This window comes from Tamandua tetradactyla, chromosome 8 (genome assembly GCF_023851605.1).
Source record: "Tamandua tetradactyla isolate mTamTet1 chromosome 8, mTamTet1.pri, whole genome shotgun sequence".
In the NCBI taxonomy this organism is placed as follows: domain Eukaryota; kingdom Metazoa; phylum Chordata; class Mammalia; order Pilosa; family Myrmecophagidae; genus Tamandua; species Tamandua tetradactyla.
This window is the reverse complement of record NC_135334.1, coordinates 68277714-68293503: the sequence shown is the minus strand read 5'-3', so window position 1 is coordinate 68293503 and position 15790 is coordinate 68277714. Positions and strand designations below refer to the sequence as shown.

Sequence of the window (15790 nt, the reverse complement as noted above, 5' to 3'; positions counted from 1 at the left end):
TCTCTAAAAAACAAAGCCTTCATAGAATGCTTCTGGACATATCTCACTCCTGGCCCAATAACATCAAACCACACACACACACACACACACACACACACACACACACACACACACGCTCAGACACATCATTACAGAAAATAATCTCTAGGATATCAGGAATCCCGGGCGTGTCTAGGAGGCTCAGGCAGTCCAAGTCACCCCCTCCTTTCTGGATCACTTCCCTTCCCCCACACAAGGCAGGGCGGGGACAGAGCAACCCTGGAGCCCGGGCGGCGGCGGTGGGCGGGATCTCCCCGCCCGACAGTCTCAGTGACAGCGCCGGGTCCCGCCCCGCGGCCGCCCGGTCCGGGGCGCGCGGCTCCGCCCCCACGGTGAGGGAGGGCGGGGCGCGAGCCTAGCGCGCGAGCTGGGCCGGAGCCGTCCTGGGAGCCCGCGGAGACGAGCGCAGCGAGCTGAGCGCCTGGGCGGCGGGGCAGTAGAGCGAGCTATGGCTCCGACCGCGGACCGGGAGGGCTACTGGGGCCGCACGACCTCCACGCTGGACTGGTGCGAGGAGAATTACGCCATGACCCGGTACATCGCCGAGTTCTGTGAGTGCGGGTGTGGGCACCCGGGCAGCCGGCCTGAGGCAGGAAGGGAAGGAGAGAGGGCGCCTGGCCTGAGGGGGGACGCCGTGTGGGGAAGGGAAAGGGCTCCGGAGTCCCGCTGGACTGGGCTCAGAAAACACGCCCTGGAGTGGCGGCACCAGGCCTGGCCGGAGGAGGTGGAATAGGGGACTCCTGGAGCAGGGGAAAGGAATGGGAACGGTGCCGATGAAGGGAGCAAATCGGGAAGTCCAGTGTATAGGGTGAAGCGTGCTGGGGTCTGGAAGCCCTGAAGGGCGACCTTAAGATTGGGGGGCGCAAGGGAAGTGGGAAGCCCCTGCTGGACCAAAGGGAAAGTCCGAGAGGTAGATTTGGGAATGGGAATTCCTCCCTGATGCGCCGAATAGGGGGAGGCTGGGGGCAGATTGGGGGCAGCTGAGAGGAGGTTGGGCACGTGGAGGACTGCTCATTTACATGAAGCCCGGACACCTGCTCCTACTGTTGCTCCCATTGCCTTAGCCAAAAGGGCACAGGAGAAGGGAACAGTTCCTAGTTTAATTTTCCCCCAAATATGTGAAAACTCTTAGGTCGTCCCCTTCCTTTTTCTCTGTTGTTCTTAAATCTCTTCAGTCAGCTACAGGGAACAGCTTTACCGGTGTTAGAACCCCATTCATGCTACTCCACCCCAACGATATCTTCATGTCTAGAGATCATCTATGCTCTGAGTAGGACTATTCGGCATTCTCCTTGCACCAAGTCTAGAAGCAAAGCACCTAGTCTGTACCTTCCTGCTCATGCCAGGCTCCCAGTGGCACCAGGGACCAAGTTTCTGCTCCTCACAATATCCTCATAGGATAGTAGGGGTAAGAGGTTATCTGAGGACATTACTTCCATCCATCCACTGCACATTCTGAGGATTTGGGGCAGAATCCACTTCCATCTGCTGTCCCTGACAGGCACTGCTGTCCAGGTCAGGGTTTTTTCTCTGTGTGTTTCCCCAGATGATTATTCTTGCCGGCCAAGAGAACACAGGAAAAATTTATTACTTTTTCTATTGTTCATTGTGGTCAAGTTTTGGAAGCACAATGTTTGGTCTTCCTTTCAGGTATCTGCTTCTGGCAAGGTACAAAGAATATTCTTTGGTTCACTATTACTACCGCTTATTAATTGGGTCTACTTCCTAAGGACAGGAAGCAAAACTGTTCTTAGCTAATCTTCCCATTGTTGGGTCCCTCTCTCTGGCTTGAGTGTTTGGCTTTGTAGGAAAGAAGCAAGGGTTTCATGTCAGCTGATCCTATTTATTCAGCTCCCAGTAATTGACTAAAATAAGTTAAAAAAAAAAAAAAGAGCAAAGCTCTTTGCAGATTTCAGGACTTCAGTACCATTCCATTTAAATTATGATTTAGGCTGAGGGTCACTTTTCCTAAACTATTATTTCAAGTGAATACTTTTTTACATAATAATGGACGAATACAGGCGAAAGGATCATTTCTGGTTTAATTACTTGGCAGCCCAAGTGCTATCAAAGGAAGCATTTTACCAGCTTGTAGTTAGATCATGTTGTCAAACTCATGTCTGGTGCAGAGAATCACAACCATAAGGAAAGGGACTTTAAACTCTATTCTGTGGAATGGAAATGTGTAACTTGGAAAAGAGAAACTCAGGAGCCTTTAAGTATTGAATGGGTTATAATATAGAGCAGTTAAACTTTCCGTATTTCTCTAGAACATAGAATTAGGGCCTATGGGTGGAAACCAACTATAAGGGAAGAGGTTTTATTTTAATATAGGGAAAAACTTTCTAACAAACGGTATAGTCATGGAATGGGTTGGCTTTGGAAGTAAAGGGGTTTTTGTCACTGAAAGTGTTTGTATTAGTTTCCTAGCTCCTAAAACAAATGCCATGTAATGGGTTGGCTTAAACAGTGGGAATTTATTGGCTCATGGTTTTGAGGCTAGGAGAAGTCCAAAATAGAGATGTCAACAAGGTGATGCTTTCCTACAGACTATGGAATTCTGTGGGTGGCTGCTGGCGATCTCTAGTCCTTCGCTATTCTTTCATATGGCAGTGCATATGGTGGCATTTTTTCCTTTCTCTGTTGTTTTCTGTTGACTTCCAGCTTTTGGTTCCTCCTTGTGGCTGCTGCTTCTCTCTCCATGTCCGATTTCAAATTTGCTTATAAGAACTTCTGCCATATTGAATTAAGGACTACCCTCATTCAGTTTTAAACATCTTCAAAGGTCCTGTTTACAAATTCTTCTGCACAGGACCAGAGGTTGCCACCTGATCATGGCTTATGTGAAGAACGTGATTCAGTCTCCGACAGTGCGAAAGCAGACTTTGCTCAACTGATTCATTTGAATATTTTAGGGAGAATCAGTTGTTTAGTAGAGAAAGGGGGTTGGCCTTAGTTGGCCTTGAGGTCCCTTGCAGCTTCATGGATATTAGACTTTTAGGAACTAAGGTTTGGGTTTTGAATTAAGAGAAAAAACTGGCAGTTAAGTCATGTGGGCCGCGAGAGGGCAAGATACTACTCTTTTCATAGATAGCTCTGAGAAATAGGAAACGGCTTTAGTTCTCAGTGTTCTCAGAAGAGGAAACTGAGCAGACTGGAGGGAGGTTTTGACATAGGAATTTGAGGGGGTGCGAGAAGAGTCTGAGTGAATGTTGGCAGCTCTTTGCCCATGTACCCTGGGAGAAAGTTATCTGGAGGAAGTTAAGGTCAAGTTTTACGACAGTGAGAATCATGCATGATAGATTCTTGGAGTACGAGAATTTGATCTTTGAAAACTATGCTCATTAATAAGGTGTATTTAAAATAAATGCATCTTTATCCTTTTTAAAATATGTACATCAGTATTAGTAATATTAAGGATAATGGTAATGATAATAGCTGTTTGTTAAAATGCTCAGTGTGTCATACTTTGTTAAGCACTTAATAAATCTTCTCTCTTTTAATTTTTACAATAATCCCCAAAAGAAGGTATTATGATTATCCCCATTTCACAGACTAAGAAGTTGAAGCCCTAAGAAGTAACTTATCCGAGACTGCATAGTTAATAAATGGTGCAGAGGTAGTATTCAAATTTGAGGTCTGACTCTAAAACGACTACATCTCATGACCTCCCCATCATTACTTTTGTCATACTTTCATTAATTTGCCTTTACATGCAAGGGGTGAGGACATGGAAATACAGTATCATCACAAAGGACAAGTGGGATAACTGTTCAAGAAGCCTGTCTTTCAGCATTAGGGTGTCTATGTTTTGAATAACAGGAAGAGGATTTGGGGAAATTGCATGTTAAATAAGACTGTGGTCCTCAGTCACTTTCAGCTTCTGAAAATTGTCTTCTTAACATCACTCAAAATCAGTTCAAATTTATTTTTGCTTGAGCACATTGTAAGGATCAGGGAAAGGTGGAGGGTTTCTCTTCTAGCTGTGAAATAATAAGTGCTTTGATGTGGTAAAAGGTAAAAGTACAAGCAGTTCTTACTTTCACGGTAGTATAAGACCATACAAATGACTGTGCAAGTTGAAACCAGGAAAGCAATCTTAACAATCAATGGGAAAAGTTATAATTGTTCTGTGATCTTAAAAATTTTGTTAAAACATTAAAACACTCTCTTACTGTTGGTTATACATGCATAGGGAAATGAAAAAATAGTAAAATTAATATTTATTTAGTACACTATAATTTAAAGTATTAGCAACATTGAGAATTTAAGTGTTTTATTTCTCTGTAAAACAACTTATCAAGAGTAGTTTGAATAGTGTTTTTGCCTTCTTATCATATAACTTATGATTGGGAGTAAGGATCTTTTCTGTGTCTTGAGAAATTGTCATATTCTTTTCTAATTTTGAGCTAGCTTCCAACATTTTATCCTTGCACTTTCAGTATTATGAAATATCTTTGAGAGTTCCTTTAATGCAATATTTTTTGCTGATGTCACTTCTAGGACATCTTCATTCCTTTCACCACAACCACTTTCAGTCATTTGTGTTGATGCGTTTGCCCTGTCTGAGTTCCACTGACTGCCTATTTAGAATCTCTTGAACAGCATTCCCATGGTCAGCTGTTTCTTCTGTAGCTCCATTTACATTCAATTGGGATGTCATCCTCAGCATTACCACCTTTTGTTTCTATGCTGCATTTTCAGTGTTGTTGGCCAGTTCCCTCTTTTGAGTATCCATTTTTGTAAAAGAGCTTATGAATTTATCACTAGGAGACAAGGAGATCCTACAACTATATGCGTTGCTGTCTGTATGTGAACTGAAGAACAGGTGCACAGTGACTAAACATCAACAGACCTTGAAAAAAGTGAATTGGTTGATGATTGATCGTGATGTATGTCTATTATTTATAGTGAATTGTGGACTGAAGATCTAACAGTGAAGTTTGTACTGTGTGCAGTTATTTATAGTTAATAAACTGTGGTAACTGAAATTTGAATTGGGTCATTACGGAATTCGTGTGAATGATCTAAACCATGGTAACTAAACTTTGTGCATACTAGAACTGCAAAGTGAAGATTACTTATAAATTTCTAATATTCAGAACATTCCTATTAAGTATATAGTGTTGTCTTCGTTTAAAGATGAGGAAACTGAGTCTTAGGGAAGTTAAGTAACCTTCTTGGCATCACATGGACAAAAATTGTATTCAGATATAGGTCTGATAACTCTTTCAACCAAGACATACTACCTATACAAAGTAGAATTTCAGGGGCTGTTGACTTAAATGAAGAGATATCATCTGAAGTAAGGTATAAGAACTCTAAGCTTTAATTATAGCCTTTTACCAATCAGGTTATCATTAAAAATTATTCAGGATGCCTAGTTAAAAATTATTCAGGATGCTTCATTTATTCAGCAAATGTTATTGGACACCAGTTTAGTTACTGACTCTTCATACAAAGCTATGTTTGAAGCCAGTCACTCTGTTCAAGGTAGCTAATAAGCTAGTAGGAGTATGAATGGATAAGCACCAAATAAGCACCGTCCTACTTTCAATTGAAATACATTCCTAAAAATGTATTTCAAAGGAGAATATCCAAGAATTGATACATTATGAGGGAATTTATTTATCATAAGTCCAAAAATTATTTTTCAATTCCTAATTATGGTTTTTATAGGGAGTAATTCAGTCTGGGGAGATAACTTGATTGGTAAGACTGTCATGGTTGGAGGGAATGAATGTTAATTCTGGTTTGGCCATCTCCCTTTTGTCCTTGAGGTAGGGTGCTTCAAGCTAGGTATTGTCCCTTCTCACAGATTTGCTGCCCCCTTTGCTGGGCAGAAGAAAGTTAAAATGTAAGACATCACAAGAGACAAAGAAGAACACTATATATTAATCAAGGGACAGTTCACCAAAAAGAAATAACAATCATGAATGGCTGTGTTCCCAATCAAGGAGCTCCAGAGTACATGAGACAGACATTCACAAAACTAAAAGAAGTGATAGATTTTTCAACAATAATAATAGGAGACCTCAATACACAACTCTCCTCTTAGATAGAACAACCGGACAGAAGATCAACAAGGAAATAAAGGAGTTAAACAACTTGATAAATGAAATAGACCTAATAGACATATATAGGTTATTACACCCTAAAACACTAGGATATACATTGTTCTGTAGTGCTCATGAAACATTCTCCAGGATGGATCATATGCTGGGGCACAAAACAGGTCTTTATAAATTTAAAAACATTGAAATTATTCAAAGAACTTTCTCTGATCCCAATGGAATGAAGCTGGATCTCAATAACTACCAAAGAACAAAAAATTTCACAAATATGTGGTGATTAAATAACACCCTCTTAAACAACCAGTGGGTCAAAGAAGAAATTGCTAGAAAAATGAGTAGCTATCTAGAGATCAATGAAAATGAGAACACAACATATCAGAACTTAGAGGATGTGGCAAAGACTGTACTGAAAGGGAAATTTATTGCCCTAAATGCCTATATTAAAAAAACAAGAAAGAGCAAAAATCAAGGACTTAACTGCTTACCTGGAGAAACTTGAGAAAAAACAGCAAACTAACCCTCAAATAGAAGAAGAGAAATAACGAAGATTAAAGCAGAGTTAAATGAATAGGAGAACAAAAGAACGATAGAATCAATAAAATCAAAAGTTCATTCTTTGAGAAAGTCAGTAAAATTGATGGGCTGCTAGCAAGACTGACAAAAAAAGAGAGAGGATGCAAGTAAATGAAATCAGAAATGAAAAGGGGTATGTTACCACAGACCCTGAAGAAATAAAAGAAATCATAAGAGGGTACTATGAACAACTACATGCCAACAAACTAGACAACTTAAATGAAATAGACAAATTTCTGGAAACACACAAGCCAGCTACACTGACTCAGGAAGAAGTAGAAGATCTCAACAAACCAATCACAAGAAAGATTCAATCAGTCATCAAAAATCTTCCTACAAAGAAAAGCTCAGGGCCTGATTGCTTCACAGGGAAATTTTATCAAGCATTCCAGAAAGAACTAACACCAATCCTGGTCAGACTTTTCCAAAAATTTGAGGTGGAGGAACACTAACTCATTTGATGCAGCTGATATCAATTTAATACCAAACTGGGTAAAGATGTTATAGGAATGGAAAAGTATAGGCCAATCTCCCTGATGATCACAGATGCAAATATTCTCAGCAGAATACTAGCAAATTGAATCCAGCAACACATTAAAAGAATTATACACCACAATGAAGTGGGGTTTATACGAGCAATGCAAAATGGCTCAACACAAGAAAATCAATTAATGTAATACAGCACATTAACAGATCGAAAGGGAGAAATCACATGATCATCTCAATTGATGCTGAAAAAGCATTAGACAAAATTCGACATCTTTTCTGATAAAAACACTTCAAAAGATAAGAATCAAAAGTAACTTCCTCAATGTGATAAAGGGCATATATGAAAAACCTGTAGCTAGAATCGTACTCAATGGAGAGAGACTAAAAGCTTTCCCCCTAAGATCAGGAACGAGATGAGGATGCCCGCTGTCACCACTACTATTCACCATTGTGCTAGAAGTTCTAGCTAGAGCAGTCAGGCAGGATGAAGAAATAAAAGGCATCCAGATTAGAAAGGAGGAAGTAAAACTTTCATTACTTGCAGATGACATGCAATACTTGGAAAGTCCTGAGAAGTCTACAGCAAAGTTACTTGAGCTTATAAACAAATTCAGCAAGGTGGTGGGATATAAAATTAATGGACAAAAACAGTAATATTTCTATATGCAAGCTATGACCTAAATGAGTTGATTAACGAAAAAATTCCATTCAAAATGGCAACTAGGAGAATCAAGTACTTAGGAATGAACTTAACTAGGGACATAAAGGACTTGTAGATACACAACACTGCTAAAAGAAATCAAAGAATATGTAAATAGGTGGAAAGACATTCTCTGCTCATGCATAGGAAGGCTAAATGTAGTTAAGATGTCAGTTCTACCCAAATTGATCTATAGATTCAGCGTAGTACCCTTCAAAATTCCAACAACCTACTTTGAAGACTTGGAAAAGCTAGTTACCAAGTTCATCTGGAAAGAAAAGGGACCCCAAATAGCTAAAGCCATCCTAAAAAAAGAAGACCAAAGTGGGAGGATTAACACTTCCTGACTTTAAAACTTATTATAAAGCCACAGTCATCAAAACAGCATGGTACTGGCACAAACATAGAAATATTGACCAGTGGAATCGAATCAAGAGTGCAGAAAGGCCCCCAAATCCACTGAACTAGGACAAAATAGTTTTCTCAATAAATAGGCATGGGAGAACTGGATATGAATAGCCAAAAGAATGAAGTAGGACCCTTACCTTCACCCTATACAAAAATTAACTCAAAGTGGATCAAACACCTCAGTATAAGAACTAGCACCATAAAGCTTCTAGAAGAAAATGTAAGGAAACATCTTCAAGACCTAGAAATAGGAGGTAGCTTTCTTAACTTTACACCCAAAGCACAGGCTGTGAAAGAAAAAGCAGATAAATAGGAACTCCTCAAAATCAAAAGTGTCTGCATCTCAAAAGAGCTTGTCAAAAAGGTGAAGAGGTAGCCAACTCAATGGGGAAAAAATATTTGGAAATCACACATTGGACAAAGGTTTAATATCCTGTACACATAAAGAAATCCTACAACCCAACAACAAAAGGACAAAGAACCCAATTATAAAATGGGCTAAAGATATGAATAGGCATTTTTCTGAAGAGCCAATACAGATTTGGCTATAAGGGAAATGCAAATTAAGATGACAGTGAGATATCGTTTCACTCCTATAAGAATGGCTGTTATTAAACAAACAGGAAGCTATAAATGTTGGAGAGGATATGGAGCAATTGGGACACTTTGCAGTGTTAGTGGGAGTGTATAATGATACAGCTGCTATGGAAGACAGTTGGGTGGTTCCTTAGGAAACTAAATATTGAGTTTCCTTATGACCCAGCAATACCATTACTTGGTATATACCCAGAAGAGCTGAAAGCAGTGACACAAGCAGACGTTTTCACACCGATGTTCATAGCAGCATTATTCACAATCACCAAAAGATGGAAGCAGTTCAACAGACGAGTGGATTAACAAAATGTAGTACATACATATGATGGAATATTATGCAGCAGTGTGATGAAATGTCATCCTGAAGCACATGACAAGATGAATGAGCCTTAAGGACATAATGCTGAGTGAAATAAGCCAGACATGAAAGGATAGATACTGTATGACTCCACTGTTATTACCACGGGAAAGGTAAAATCAGAGGCTTAGAATATAAGGGACTTAGTGATACATAGAAGCTAGAGATGGGTGAATGGTTAGCTCATGAGGTTGAATTCAAATGCAAGGTAACAGAAGTGAAGGTGGTTCTCTAGTGGGTCTGTAAGTAATAGTTACATATTGAAGGTGAACAAGAGGTTGTATAGACCTGTGTGATATGAATGATCATACCTGTGGGACATTTGGTGAGGCAAAATAAACCAGAAATGAGAGAACAATTATTGTACTGTCTCCTTTAGAAAATGCTCATAAGAAAACTGGAGCCTAGATTGTAAGCTTTTGTAGCAGACACTTTAATCCAGAGAGGTAATTATTATTTCTGGATTTTGAGAGTCTGTTTTATATATCTATAACCTGGTATTTAGAGATAAGAATGAAGCTGATCATGTCGGGATTAAGGTAGTTCAGAACATAGCGGTAAGGAAAGCATCGTCTGTATTTTAGAACTATACCGACTTTTTGAGACCAAAGGAAGAAAGGTGTATTTTGTCTGGAACCTAAATTTTCTGTAGCACGTAATCTAACTCAACCTGTCTGGATAGCTCATTTTAACAACTGAAATACAGGGAGCCCAGAATAAGAATGAAGGCCTTTAATCCTGTATAGCTTAATGTAATACCTGGATACATCCTAGAATATATTAAGTAGATAATCAAAAAGTATTGGCAAAGTCCCTTGAGGGATGGGAGAAAAAATATGAAACTATTAAACTTTACCGTCAGGAAATCCTCTGATACTGTGTCAAATGTTAGGGACACCCAAATCAATAGGCCAAGCCCTTTATCTTGAGACTTACTCTTGTGAAGCTTTTGTTGATAGCAGAGAAGTTTAGCTTGCCTGTAAGTATGCCTAAGAATTACTTCTGGAGGACCTCTTGTTGCTCAGATGTAGTATCACTGTCTCTAAGCCCAACTCTGCAAGTGAAGTCATTGCCCTCCCTGCTGCTTGGGACATGACATCCAGGGGTGAAAGTCTCCCTGGCAATGTGGGAGATGAATCACAGAAATGAGTCCAGCCCTGGCACCATGAGATCAACAATTCCATCCTGACCAAAAGGAGTAAAATAAGTACAACTAATAAAGTATCAGTGGCTGGGAGAGTTCAAATACAGTTGAGTGACTACTCTGGAGGTCACTCTTATGTAAGCTTCAGTTAGACATTGCTACCAATCGTGACTTGCCAAACCCCAACCAAAACCGTTCCAGCTAATCCTAAAGAACACTTAGGGCAATTTATAGGATTCTACAAAGGTTTCATGCACTAGGTAACTTTCCAGAAACCTACAACCTCCAGATGGACCTCTGGAACAGATAAGTCCTGAAACCTAGAGGGCCCAGCCTCTCCAGAACATCAGCTAGTTCCATCTCCCTACCCCAAATTATTGAGGGAGATGGAACTCGCTAATGTTCTGGAAAGGCTGGGCCCTCTAGGTTTCAGGACCTTTTAATTTAAAAAATTAAAGTGGCCATAGCCCATAAACCCCTAAAGAGTGGGATAGAAAGATCAAAGGTGATGGTGGAGCTGTTCAAAGAAGATAGGGTTTAACAAACAAATGTGATTGCTGATTCATTAAATTGATATTTCTTTTAGTCTCCACTATCTTAGAGCAGCTAGAAATAAAAACCTTAAATTGTGGAATTGTAACCTGTACGAAACTCTGAAATCTGTTCTACAAATAATTGTGCTGTGCTTTGAAATTTATTGCTTTTTTGTATATGTGTTATTTTTCACAAAAAAGAAAGAAAAAAGTTGATTGTGATGATGAAAAAAATTCCTTCTAGCCTCCTATATTCTGGAGCAGCTAGAAGAAAAATCTGAGAGAATTGTGTGATAGCCCATGACAAACTCTGTGATTTGTCATGTCCGTATTTGTTGAAGAGTGTTTTGAACACTATTGCTTTTTTCTTTCTTTGCTTTGTATATGTGTTATATTATGCAATAAAAAAGTTAAAATATAGCTAAATTGGGCTTCATCCAAATTAAAAACTTGTGCATCAAGGGATGTATCAAGAAAGTGGAAAAACCTACAGAATGAGAGAAAATATTTGGAACTCGTATATCTGATAAAGGTTTAATATCAAGCATCTAGACAGAACCACTACATCTCAATAACAGGAAGACCAACAACCCAGTTAATAACTGGACAAAGAGAAATGTAAATGCCAATCATGAAATTTATATGGAAGAGTAATGGACCCTGAATAGCTAAAGCCATCTTGAAAAAGGAGAATGAAGTTAGAGGACTCACATTTTCCTATTTTAAAACTTATTACAAAGCCATAGTAATCAAAACAGCATGGTAGTGGCACAAGGGCAGACAGACATACAGACCAATGGAATTGAATTGAGAGCTCAGAATCATCCCCCTATATTTGTGGCCAACTGATTTTTTTTTTTGAAGTATTTTTATTGCTACATCTTCACACATTCCATACATAGTGTACAATCAGTGTGGCTCACATTCTCATCACAAAGTTGTGTATTCATCTGCATAATTATTTTTTTAGAACATTCGCATCACTCCAGAAAAAGGAATAAGAAGAAAACACTCATACATAACATACCACTTACCTGTCCCTCCCATTGACCACTGGTATTTCCATCTACTCAATTTATTTTATCCCTTATCCCCAGTATTTATTGTTTGTCCATATTTTCTTTACTCATCTGCCTATACCCTGGTTAAAAGGAGCATCAGACACAAGGCTTTTGTAATCACAGTCATATTGTAAAAGTCATATTTTTGTACAATCATCTTCAAGAATCAAGGCTACTGGAACACAGCTCAGCAGTTTCAGTACTTCCCTCCAACTACCCCAATACACTGTAAACTAAACAGGCAACTCTGTATAATGCATAAGAATAATCTCCAGGATAACCTTCCGACTCTGTTTGAAATCTATCAGCCACTGAGACTTTATTTTGCCTCATTTCTCGCTTCCCCCTTTTGGTCAAGCAGACTTTCTCAGTTCCTTGATGCCAGGTCCCAGCTCATCCCAGGAGTTCTGTCCCATGTTGCGAGGGAGATTTTCACACTGGGAAGTCAGGTCCCATGTAGTGGGGAGGACAGTGAGTTTACCTGCTGAGTTGGCTTAGAGAGGCAGTATCTGAAATACAAAAGAGGATCTCTGGGGGTGACTCTTAGGCATATATTTAAGTAGGCTTAGCTTATTCTTTGCATGAATAAGTTTCATAGGGGTGAATCCCACAATCAAGGGCTCAGCCTGTTGATTTGGTTATCCTCACTGGTTGTGAAAATATCAGGAATCCTTCAAATTGGGAAGTTGAATATTTCCGTCTTTCTTCCCAGCCTCCTGAGGAGACTTTACAAATACTTCTTTATTCCCTGACCAAATTACTGTGTGATGTATTGGGGCATCCCAATATCCTGGATAAGCCAACAAAATCTCATGCCCCATTCAAGATTCCATGTGCTTATGGTGTTCACCTAAATTGACCATACAAGTTAAATTAGGTAATGCACTACCTAGAATATACATTTTGAACCAAATAAGCTCTCTCTTTGGTCTCACATAGAAGTTGACGTTTTAAAATATGGACGATGTCATCCTTTACCCTGTATTCTGCTTTACTTCAGTCCTATCCAGATCAGCTTCCTTCATATCTCTATTCGAAGTGTGATCCTTTTTCCAACTTTTTAAATGGTTCCTGTAGGGGGTACTGCTGACTTTCATAGCTTCAGAGCTCTAACTCTGAGTCTCACCTGTCACATAAATACCTGAAGTTTCTGGAAACAGCCAAGTTATATACAAACAGCTGAGTATCTCAGAATTTAGAAATAACAGTTACAAGTTCTGAATATATGTAACTGCTATAGGAGTTTATAATCTAGGACCTTTTACAGTAGACCCTGACCTGATAACCCATGCTCTCGACTTCAGTTCACTGAATTTCTATATTATAATTAGTTCATATGATTGAAGCATGATAATATTTGTCTTTTTGTTCCTGACATTTGATTCAGCATACAGTCCTTAAGGTTCAAACACCTAGTTGCATGCCTTACAACTTCATTCCTTTTTGTGGCCACTTAGTTGTCTGTTGTATGTGTACGTCAAGGTTTGCTCTTGCATTCATCAGTTGTCATACCCTTAGGTGTGGCCAACTGATCTTTTTTTTTTTTTGCTTGAACAGGCACCAGGAAATGATGGCCAACTGATTTTCCACAAGTGGCAAAGACGACTAAATTGGGAAACAACAGTCTCTTCAACAAATGATGCTGGGAAAACAAGATTTCTATTTGCAAAAAAAAAAAAAAAAAAAAGAGGAGCCCCTACCCCTCACCATTTACAAAAGTCTACTCAAAATGGATCAGAGACCTAAATATAAGAGCTAGAACTCTCAAACACCTGGAAGAAAACATAGAGAAGCATCTTCAGGACCTTGTGTTAGGCAGTCCTTTCTTAGACTTCATGCCAAAACACAAGCAGTAAAAGAAAAAATAGATAAATGGGACCTCATCGAAATTAAAAGCTTACATGCCTCAGTGGACTTAATCATGAAAGTAAAATGACGATCTAATGACTGGGAAAAAATATTTACAAACCACATATCTGATAAAGGTTTAATGTCCAGAATATTTAAAGAAACCCTTCAACTTAACAACAAACAACCAAAACAATCCAATTTAAAAATGAGCAAATACTTGAATAGACATCTCTCCAAATAGAATATACAAATGAAAAGATGCTTAACATCATTAGCCATCGGGAAAATGGAAATCAAAACCACAGTAAGGTACTATTTAACACCCATTAGAATGGCTGATATTTAAAAAATGGAAAATAACAAGTGTTGAAGAGGATGTGGAAAGTAGGAACACTCACATTCATTGCTTGTGGCAATATAAAATGGTATAGCTAATGTAGCAGTCAGTTTGGCACTTCCTCAGAAAGCCAAGTATAAAACTCCCATATAACCAGGAAGGCCCACCACAAGGTATGTAACCAAAATAATTTATAGCAGGGACTCCAACATGTATTTGCGCATTGATGTTCATAGTGGTATTATTCATAATTGCCGTAAGATAGAAGGAATCCAATTGGGTATCAGCTGATGAAATAGATAAAGTGTCGTATATACATATGATGGAATATTATTCAGCTGTAAGAAGGAATGAAGTCCTGATAGATACCACAAGATGGATGAAACTTAAAGGTATTCTGTGGAGTGAAATAAAGCTAGACACAAAAGGACAGATACTGTATGATCCCACTGATTTGAAACAGAATAAGCAAACTCATAGAGTCAATATCTAGAATATAGGTAAGCATGGAACAGGGTGGGGAGAGGGGATGGGAAGTCAAGGTGTAAAATGCACATGGTTCCTATTTGGAATGATGGAAATGTTTGTAAATGGGTGGTGGTGATGGTAGCACAACATTGTGAAGCAACTAATGGCACTGAAATAGATATCTGAGTACGATTAAAAGTGGAAATGTTAGATTTGTATATATGGCAATAGTATAAAAATTTACGAAAATGTTCATGAAACTACACCATGCTACACGTGAACCCTCAGTTAAACCATGGAGTTTAAACGATAGTACAATTATAAAAATGTGCTGTCATCATTTATAAGAACTGTTCCACACCATTGCAATGTGTTGGTGGTGGGGTGGTATATGGAAAGTCTATATTGTATGGATGATTGTTCTGTAAACTCACAACGTTTACAGAGTGAAATAAGCCAGTCACAAAAGGATAAATAGTGTATGATTGTAGTTATATAAAATCCCTGGAATAAAAGTATTCATAGACACAAAAAGTAGATTAGAGATTACCAGGAGCTAAGGGGAGAGGTAAAGGTTTCTTTTGGGATGATGAAAAAGTTATGGTAGTGGAAAGTTGTGATGGTAGTACAACCATTGAAAAGTAATTAAAACCATTGAATTATGTACTTAAAACTGGTAAAAATGGAAAATTGTATGACACACACACACACATAACCAGAAGTTAAAGAAAATGACTGATCTGGATAATAAATTAAATTGAACTTATGTTTTCATTTCAGAAACCATTTTCATTCTTATTTGCACTTAGTACCTTTTCCAAGCTCATACCAAACCAACTTTTAGAGTCAAATCTCGAGTTAGTAATGAGAGTTTAGTAAGTACTTGAAATGACTGGGTACATTTTGAAGTCAGATCTTCACTTAGTATTTATTCAGGTCTTCCAAGATATTAAGTAGGAAGAATTGTCATTTGGCAGCATGCATTGGAAGAAATGATTGGTGTTATTTTGTTCAGTGAAACAGTAGTTGGTGTGTGGGTAAGGAAGGAGAATACCTCCAGTGAATAATTTTGAGTAACTTCACTGAGCTGAAATATGTAGAGTAATAAACATCTTAAATGAACGTTTTGCCCAGTTTGTTATTATTTCAGGTTAATTTTGT

At 38.8% G+C, this 15790-nt stretch overlaps 1 protein-coding gene across 1 annotated transcript in view; it reads left to right on the top strand.

Moving 5' to 3' along the window:
* The first annotated feature begins 395 nt into the window (after nt 1–395).
* The window catches only part of ACER3 (alkaline ceramidase 3), a 173649-nt gene continuing 158254 nt past the window's right edge, over nt 396–15790 (top strand). The window contains exon 1 of the mRNA XM_077113516.1: nt 396–590. Within this exon, the coding sequence (XP_076969631.1) occupies nt 488–590 (103 nt within the window). The 5' untranslated portion in view covers nt 396–487. The remainder of the gene's footprint in view (nt 591–15790) is intronic.